General features: G+C 29.5%; 1 protein-coding gene across 1 annotated transcript; it reads left to right on the plus strand.

The window, feature by feature from the left end:
- The first annotated feature begins 4,236 nt into the window (after nucleotides 1–4,236).
- LOC107611290 (uncharacterized) lies at nucleotides 4,237–7,641 on the plus strand. The gene is made up of 6 exons (XM_016313236.1): nucleotides 4,237–4,564; nucleotides 5,171–5,965; nucleotides 6,050–6,581; nucleotides 6,723–6,798; nucleotides 7,083–7,105; nucleotides 7,584–7,641. The coding sequence occupies exons 1-6, from the start codon at nucleotides 4,237–4,239 to the stop codon at nucleotides 7,639–7,641; spliced, it is 1,812 nt and encodes a 603-aa protein (XP_016168722.1).
- The last annotated feature ends 2,756 nt before the right edge of the window (nucleotides 7,642–10,397 follow it).

Raw genomic sequence — 10,397 nt, forward strand, 5'->3', positions numbered from 1 at the left:
AAATTGAATTCCCTCAGTTTCAGTTCAGTTTTGCTAAATTCGTGACAAATTCAGATATGCAATTTCAACGATTGGTAATATATTTAAATTTTCTTAGTTTAAGCTATTCATTATTAGAATAATTTTTTAACATATTTTGATTTTTTTTCAGAAATCACCAGCTTTCTTTTGCATGCATGCAATGCCATTGAGGGGAATAAGAGTTAGTTTGGTTTCTCGGTGTGGCAATTCTATACCTTGCCGCATTGCATGGATAGCGGATGATGAAGTTTATCTAACAAGAGGATGGTCTGATTTTGCACGAATTCTAAATATTGAAACTTACGATGTTATTTCAGTTGGTTGTCGTTACAAGAATGATGGTATACTATACGTGACTAAAGACTAGAATAGGTTCAATAGGTAATTTGATTTTACTATTAGTATTTGATTAAATTATAATTATAGAATTTTAAATTATTGCCTCAATTTATAATATTACGATTATTTTTTGTGGATGTGCTATTTTTAAATAATTTAATAAAATGAAGTAGTGTTAGATATTATTAAGTTTATTTTTATTCTTTATTTCTTTATTTGTATTTTCATTATATTTGACAAAAAATGAACCTACACATATTACATATATTAAATCGTTGACCTAAAGACAATTTATTTGCCAATAGAAACAGATTTTATTTATAATTTATTTGCCAATAATCGGTGGATAAAATTAAAATTACACCCGTGTCATATAATTATAATTGATTAATTGGTATAAAATGAAATTATACCCGTGCCATGAGTAATAATCTAAATAATTATATCTTAACAAAATATAATTTGAAATAATTTATAAACAATTATCTTAACAAAAATAATTATTTAATAATTGATTTAAAAATCAATGCAAAAAATAATTATTAATAATAGTATTATTAACTGGATAAATAATATAATTTCAAATTATTACTTGAAATATAAATAATATATGGAAATCTATTGAGTAAATCAATGATTTTACACCTTAATAATTTGACAATTATTACTCAATTAACCGGTTAATTGAATTAGTAATAATAATTTCCAATTTTAAATTTTGTATATTAAGTAGTTATTAAAAATTGGGTAATAACGATTTATACGGGAAAATCATTGATAAATTCAAGTAACCATATAGAAGATAATATACTAACAGTTTTAGTATATTATTTATGGCAAGCGAAATTATTTTCTCAGATTTTCTATTAAAATTGAAATTAGTAATAGTTTAAAAAAAGGTTTATTAATAAAATTACTAATAGTCACATTTTTATACGCAGGATATATGTTTTCTATATATTATTTAAAAAATATAATAAAATATGAATAATGAATGAGTATATTATTTCTTCGACTAGCTAATTAATGCAAAATCAAGTATCTTTTTTTATTCGATTGAGGTCATATTCTATTTGGTGAAAGTTTTAATCACCTTAATTAAATTCTGTCTTTGTGCCTTAACTTATACAGGTAGTAATATGTTACATATTATTTGGTACATCTAAGTAGTTATTTCCCATAACGGAGATGTAAAAAATCATATTAAGGTTTATTGCCAAATAATTAGTGGATGAATAATAGTAGATTATATTATTTTGGGAAAGTATTTTCATTATAATTATATCATAGAATTATAATAATTACGATATTTATGTTATATATTTTAATCATTTATGTACGTAAATAATTATAAATCAATCAAATCAAATTATCACGGTAAATAATATGTTGTATATTATTACGGAAAATAATCCGTAGATAAAATTGAAATTACACCCGTGTCATATAATTATAATTGATTAATTGGTATAAAATAAAATTATACCCGTGTCATGAGTAATAATCTAAATAATTACATCTTAACAAAATATAATTTGAAATAATTTATAAACAATTATCTTAACAAAAATAATTATTTAATAATTGATTTAAAAATCAATGCAAAAAATAATTTTTAATAATAGTATTATTAACTGGGTAAATAATATAATTTCAAACTATTACTTGAAATATAAATAATATATGGAAATCAATTGAGTAAATCAATGATTTTGTACCTTAATAATTTGACAATTATTACTCAATTAACCAGTTAATTGAATTAGTAATAACAATTTCCAATTTCAAATTTTGTATATTAAGTAATTATTAAAAACTGGGTAATAACGATTTACACGGAAAAATCATTGATAAATTCAATTAACCATAAAGAAGATAATATACTAACAGTTTTAGTATATTATTTATGGCAAGGGAAATTATTTTCTCAAATTAAATTTTATATAATTATAGTAAGTCTCTATAATTAAAGCAATATAAAACTGCTTTATATATAGCAATAATATTATACATATTTATATATCTCTTCTTTTATCTCTTTTTTCAAAATATTGACATATAATTAATGTAAAAAATATATAATATTAAACTGTTTTGTTATGCATATATATGAATTTATATAATAACCCGTATAATTTATACGTATGGCATAATACATATGTCAAAAAAAGATTCCATAATTTTTGAAAACCACTGTTTTATTATATGAAATTGAAATTAAAATTAAATAATTTATATTTATATAATTTTTTTCTATTAGTATCAAGTATCTCTATTAAAAATTCATATCGTTTGTAATTAGTGTGCATATATATATATATATATATATATATATATATATATATATATATAAAAGTCGTAATAGTTAATTGTTTCAATTATTTTTCATCTACAAAATTCGTACTTTATTCGTATTTCTTTTTTTCTTTATTATTTTTCATACCTAATGGCTACAAGCTATGATTCTATTAACAGTATTACCTGTAGTAGATTATGTAATGAAAATGTTTGGAAAATAAAGGCAATGATTATAAGGTTATGGAAAGTTCCATCCAAATTTGACAAGAGTAAGACAGCTTATCTAGAAATGGTTCTCATGGATGATAAGGTAGGTTGATTATTCTACATGATTTCTTCGAGTGATGCTAGGTCCAGTTTATATATATTTACTGTTCACATTTTAACTTTATTTCGTGAGTAAACTCTTGGAGGAATCAACCACAGTGCGATTTAATAGAGTTGTAAGTGCTAATAGTCTTCGTTTTTAATTTGTTTTACAGTGTGATAAAATCCATTGTTCAGTGAAGAATTATTTAGCAAAGATATTTGAGAATGATCTGATCGAGGGGAAAATTTATGTCTTCTCAAATTTTTTGATTGAGGAATCAAGCAGAATTTATCTTCCGACTACACATGTGTGTAGAATAACCTTTAAGAAGGAGTCACGTATAGTAAATACGATCGATGATCGTAACATTCCTGACAATCATTTCAATTTTCTCGATCATGCTGATATATTGAGACAAACAAATGAAAAAGATAACTTATTTGGTGCGTAGTTAATAATTATTATTATTATTATTATTATTATTATTATTATTATTATTATTATTATTATTATTATTATTATTATTATGTTGTTTAATTTATTAAGAAAAATCCAAAATTGTATGCTGCTGTTGAGAAATATATGGTTCATGGTCCATGCGGTCATTTAAATAGAAAGAGCCAATGCATGATCAATGGTATTTGCCAAGGCATTTTGAGATAGGACAATTATTGACGAAGCAGGCTTTCCAAGATATCAAAGAAGAGATGATGGGCGAACTGTATCAAAGAAAAATATAGAGGTTGACAATTCCTTCATAATTCCATACAATTCCGGTCTTCTTCTAAAATTTGGATGTCACATCAATGTTGAGTATACTTGCTAAACTTCAGCAATCAAATACCTGTTTAAGTATCTTCACAAGGGTAATAACAGGGTGACAGCTGCATTTTATCAAAGCAATGAATCTCAGGTAGATGAAATACATAATTATTATGATTGTAGATATATATTAGCATGTGAAGCTGCATGGAGATTGTTTGGTTATCCTATTCAAATAAAGGAACCAGTAGTAATAAGATTGACATTCCATCTTCCTGATGATATGCTAATTGTCTACAAAGATACCGATACAATTCAGTTAGTTGTTGAGACTTTTTTTTTCAAGGAATCTATGTTGATTGGATGGTTCAAAGCAAATGAAGCCCATAATGATGCAAAAAATTTGTTCTGAGTTTCCAACAAAATTTGTTTGGAATGGAAAGCATCATATGTGGACTCATAGAAAGCAAGGCTATGCCATAGGAAGGATATCTCATATACCACCAATGAATAAGGAAGATTACTATCTAAGGCTACTTTTGAACATTCAAAAGGGATGCACGAGTTTCAGTGATCTAAGAACAGTTGATGGTGTCGTTTATGACTCCTTCAAAGATGCATGCTATGCTCTAAGACTGTTGCAGGATGACAGAGAATTCATTGATGCAATCTCTGAAGCAGGAACATGGCACTTTGTAACTTTTTTAAGGAGACTTTTTGTTGTTTTATTAACATCAAATAACATGAGTAGGCCAAATTTTGTTTGGCAAAAGATTTGGAACTTTCTCTCCGATGACGTACTATATGAACAAAGAAGATTACTACAAATGGAAGGTAACTATAGTCTATTATAATTTTTTTCCTTGTTAGAATTCAATTTATCATATAATTATAACAAAAACATTGGATAAGAAATTTTAAGAGTGATTTTCTTTAACATAATGCCTTTTTTGGGAGTAAAATTATCATACATATGGCAAATTGTTTATTAGTGTTTACTTTAACTTTTTCTCTTTCTCTGATAATATTTAGGAAATATAACAAAACATTACTTAAAAATTGGATTTTATATATATATATATATATATATATATATATTAATTTTGTACTTGCTTTACTTCCTCCTCTTAATACAAATTTTGATTCATTGCTGTAAACCATATCTACTTAATCTAAGAAACCGTTACTAAATCCACATACTTCCAATACTTGCATTTGCATCGGTTGTTTGTGTGCCTTTTTTTTATGTTATAATGATTCTGATATTCATGTTAATCACAATAATATTTTTTAAAAGGATATGTTACTAATGAAGCATTTTTTAAACAAAAAATAAGGAGTGTTATTTATCATTCAACAATGCATTTCAAACATTTTTTACCAGAGATTAATTTTATAATTTTTCAAGTAATTGTGTTATTTTAAATTGAAAAAATACAGATTTGATCATGTCAGAAGTCCAAATAAAAGATATTGCACTTGCAAAAATTAAGGATTTGCTCCAGTCAAATGGCAGGTCATTGAAAGAATATTGTGGAATGCCATATCCTTTAGAAAATTTGATGTCCACCTTAGAAGATAGAATTATCATGAAAGAGTTGAACTTTGACGTTAATGCTCTTGCGAATGAACTAAGTGGGTATTTAGAAAGGCTAACTAATGAGCAGAAATTTGCATACGATCAAATAATTGGTGCTGTTAGCGGTAATATGGGTGGACTTTTCTTCTTATACGGTCAAGGTGGTTGTGGAAAAACATTCTTATGGTCAACTATATCATGCTCAATTAGGTCTAAAGGAGGTATAGTTTTAAATGTTGCTTCGAGTGGGATTGTTGCACTTTTGTTGCCTAATGGAAGAGCTGCACATTCAAAGTTTAAAATTCCTTTGGCCATAAATGAGGATTCTTTGTGTAGCATTAAACAGGGAAGTCCTCTTGCAAGGTTAATATCCAAGGCCAAATTAATCATATGGGATAAAACTCCAATGATAAGTAAGTATTGTTACGAAGCTTTAGACAAATGCCTCAGAGACATCTTAAGGTGCTCAGATTCGTATAATACTCATTTGCCATTTGGAGGTAAAGTTGTTGTTCTCGGAGGAGATTTTAGACAAATTTTACCTGTGATTCCCAGAGGCTCAAGGCAAGATATAATTCAGTCTTCTATTAATTCTTCATATTTGTGGCATAACTGTAAGGTTTTGAAGCTTACAAAAAACATGAGATTGTCACTAGGTGAAAACAACAACATATAAGAACTCAGAAATTTTGCAGAATGCCTACTCAAAATTGGTGATGGTTTGGCTGGTGATACAACAGATGGTGAATCGATCGTTTATATACCATCTGACATTTTGATTAAGAACTCTGAGGCAACTTTGGATGACCTCATTGATTTCGTGTATTCAGATATGTTATCCAATTTATCCGTTGAAAATTATTTCAAGGATAGAGCAATTCTTGCACTAACTTTAGATTGTGTCACTGATGTTAACAACAAGATGACTGCAGGGTTACCTGGACAAGAAAGAGTCTACTTAAGTTCAGACTCTGTGTGTGCTGAAGAGGAAAATATGGAATTTGAGTTAGATGCTTTCTCGCCGGAGATTCTAAATGGAATAAATTGTTCAGGTCTACCACCACACAAGTTGGTTCTGAAGGTTGGCGCTCCTGTTATGTTGCTGCGGAATATAGACCAAACTAATGGTTTGTGCAATGGAACGAGGATGCAAGTTAGAAGAATGAGAAATCATGTGTTAGAATGCAAGACTTTAACTGGTAACAAACCTGGAAGTATTGTTCTTATCCCAAGACTGAATCTAATTCCAAATAATGAAACATTGCCGGTCAGGTTTTAAAGAAGACAATTCCCAATTATCATGTCATTTGCAATGACAATAAATAAGTCCCAGGGACAAACTCTATCGAAAGTTGGAATTTATCTTCCAAGGCCAGTTTTCACCCGTGGTCAATTGTATGTTGCGTTATCAAGGATAACGAGTAAAGATAGTCTGCGAGTGCTGTTGCAAGATCATGGACACTTGGAAGATAACTGCACGATGAATGTGGTATATAGAGAAGTTTTTGAGAGCCTATAATAAAAAGGTAATAACAAAATGTCTTACTAAATCTATTTATTTATTAAAATTTATTACTATCACTTAAAAAAATTTAGAAATTCTAGGAACTAATAGATGAATTCTTATTGTACATTAATAGTTTGAGAATATTAAAATTATCATAAAAATTCGTATAATTTTATTCTCTTGACAAACAATTTTATAATTACGTTAATCATATAATTTTATATACAAACATTGATACAGTGTTGTTTCATGTATATATTTTGCAGGTATCAAAGGATAGCATTGAATTGTTATTCAGTAGGTTTAAATTATTTATTATTTATTACAAAACTTTCTGCATTAGGCTTCTCTATTAATTTGTTCTTCATTTTGAGCTGATTTTGATATTTTCTTACTTCACAGTAAACCAACATATAAAACTTTGTTGGTAGATTTAAGTATTACTAGATTATTTATGGTCATATTGAGTATATATGCCTGATTTATTGAAAAAAGTAGATTAAATAACTATTTTATAGTTAATACAATTAACACTATATTAAGAAAAAAAAAATAACGCATACAAGTTATTCTTTTATTAATTAAATTATTATAATTAAAATGAAATTTAACATAACAACTTAAAATTATAATTTCAATCTTATCACATGCATGGCACGGGTGATTAAACTTGTAAGTTGAATTTATAGGATTGCAAAAATCACATACAAACTTAAAACCAACGGAAAGTAATCTTCTATTTTATACTTATTCAATGAATCTAATAGGATGAAGGAACCAACAAATAAGACAGAATTGGGTACTGATATGGCACAAGAGCAGTAAATAGATGAAGGGTTGCAAATCACAGAAAGAAATCCAAATTCTGTTATTAATGGAGACCACTTAAGTGACAATCCACACAACATAGTGCTAAGAAGAGGGAGCAAAAACAAAATTACAAATAGACTTCTGAGAAGCTATGTCTGTTATGTAAATTTTGATATTGGTCACTCTTTTTCTCTAGCTCCTTTTGGAGATATTTCTTCTTCTCTAGCTCATTTCTTTCTCTCTTAATATTCTGCAGGTGCAAAAGCTCTCAATAGAAGCCCTGACTCTATCTTCTATTCCTTCATTTTATCTTTGAAATTCTCTTATGTCAATATACAATTAGTTTTTTATCATAGATAATTTGCATTACTTGTTATTCCATTTACATTTCATCAATTGATAAGCATTCATCTGTTATTTCATTCGTACCGTAACATTTGGTGCTTTCATTGAGCATGGCCGACGGCATGCGTTTGAAGACGATGGATGCCGATATTCGCAAATTGTTTTGAGTTGGTGGCACAAAATTGGTAGTAGATTCACCAAATGTTTGAGGCCAACAAATCTCAAGGGGAGGTTCTACACCATTCCTTACAATAGATTCTTCAAAATTTGGACAAATTTGATTGGCATAGATGCACTTGGTTGGATTTTTAGTGCAGACCAATATTTTTATTACTATCAATTGATGAAGAGGAACGTGTTAGCATTGCTCCTATGCATATCAAGCTCCACCATACCGTGGTTTCAAATGACTCAATGTCATACTTGATTTTGTTCTTGCCATGGATTAAAATGTGCGATTGAGGTCGAGTTTGGCCCCTCGTTGTTTGAGTTACCTTGTGAATCTCTCTTCAAGCTTACTCAACGTGGTTTCATAATGGATTATTATTCGGAGATCACTATCCTCGATAATCGCTCACAATTGGAACCACATGAAGCGATGAAAGATTATTTTATCAGTGGGTTATGTTAGGATATCCATCGTGAGGTGAAGACTCAGTGTCCCCATAGCTTAATGCATGCAGTGAGCTTGGCTAGACTTTATGAAGATAAAAGCACACCCTCTTTTTGTCCTAACCATGAACCTAATATTCATGCTCCAATCCACCATAATCAAATTGTTACTTCTGTCACTAAAACTGCCCCCCGCACATCACCACCCCCTTTACTAGTGACCCCCCGCATCTAAACCCACCTTAAACCCCAATTGGATCTTGGTAAAGCGACTTTCTCTAGCTGAGCAGTAGCTACGCTAGGAGAAGGGCTTATGCTTTTAGTGTGACGAGTGATTTTCTCCAAGCTACAAATGCCCTAATCAACATTTCGTGCTCTATCGGTTGGAAGGAACTGATGAAGAAAATTCTCTAGCATAGGAGCAACCACTTGATGGTACAGAGAACTCATTGTTGTCAAAATTGAAAAATCAGGTAAAAGACCTGCACTATTTATCCATTAATGCAATGAAGGGAGAACCTGAGATGATATAGCTTTCAATGCCCTCAGGACAACTTTCACCACTGCTCCTGTGTTAGCTCTTCTAGACTTTGTTATGCCATTTGTATTGAAAACTGATGCATCAAGAATTGGTGTGGGTGCATTTTTAAGCCAAGACAAACATCCTATTGCATTTTTCTCTAAGAAACCGAGTCCTTTAATGTAGTGACAGTCTTCCTATACTCGTGAGTTATATATCATCACCAAGGCTATTGCAAAATTTCACCATTATCTATTTGGTAAATCGGACCAAAAAAGCCTAAAGTATTTAATTAATCAATCTTTCCACACTTCTGAGCAACAAAAATGGTTGCATAAGTTTCTTGGTTATGATTTTGAGATACAATATAAACCCGGTGTGGATAATTTAGCTGCTAATGTCTTATTGTAACACTCTCACTACCAGATATTACGTTTCTAGCTGCGCCACTCGCAAAAAGTATTACAACTACTTTATATACTTAATATTAAAATAGGAGCCTGCGACTTGACACCGTATCGCTGATTTCTTTAAAAACTGGAAATAAATACTTTATTTTACAAAAAACAAACAAGCATAGATTCATACACAAGATTTCTTACATAATAGCTTATAATATAATATACATATAAAACACACAACTCCTATCCCTCTTACAAAATTGTAATAACAAAGACGATGGGAGAAAAATAATCTAATTAATACAACATCTTATAAACTAAAACGCAGTATAACTCTTCATAATACTTCTTCATCCGATTCCTGAAAAGGTAAAGCTGTAAGGGGGTGAGAACCTAACCACACGGTCTCACCACAGAGTTTCAGAATTGTCATAAGAAGATACTTAATAAGAAAACTGTTTTCAAGCTCAGTGATTATCATTGCCTTATGAATCTTTAAAAACCAATAGCTAATCATTCAAAACCTTTTCAAAGAAACAATATTTAATCCTTCAGAAATCCAAAACCTTTCTTATAAGAAAATCTTAATCAGAAATCAACCACGCAATCAATCTACACAATCATCAATTCAGCACCAAAGCTCATTCTCAAAAGTAGCACACCAGGACAAACACAAGCAACACAGGCAAGGAAAGCACAGATTTAGGTAGCAGTTATAGCAAATAGTTCAGGTAGCAGTTAAGAACAGTTTACCAATTAGGCAAACCAAAACAAGCTCAAACCCAAGCAAAGCATACAAATGCATATGATGCATGCCTGTCTTATGGCTAATGAGCTCATCTGTCGATTATACAGCCAACCCGACAAGTCCGGTTTGCTAAACCATTGGATTG

The sequence above is a fragment of the Arachis ipaensis genome, chromosome B8 (assembly GCF_059453495.1).
Source record: "Arachis ipaensis isolate K30076 ecotype BB chromosome B8, ASM5945349v1, whole genome shotgun sequence".
In the NCBI taxonomy this organism is placed as follows: domain Eukaryota; kingdom Viridiplantae; phylum Streptophyta; class Magnoliopsida; order Fabales; family Fabaceae; genus Arachis; species Arachis ipaensis.

Bases quoted from the DNA above. Each gene is read 5' to 3' on its own strand.
- LOC107611290 (XM_016313236.1), top strand. From the start codon at position 4,237: ATGAATAAGGAAGATTACTATCTAAGGCTACTTTTGAACATTCAAAAG. The intron at 4,565-5,170 runs GTAACTATAGTC...GAAAAAATACAG, and splicing joins AAGATTACTACAAATGGAAG to ATTTGATCATGTCAGAAGTC. The intron at 7,106-7,583 runs GTTATTCAGTAG...TGAATCTAATAG, and splicing joins TCAAAGGATAGCATTGAATT to GATGAAGGAACCAACAAATA.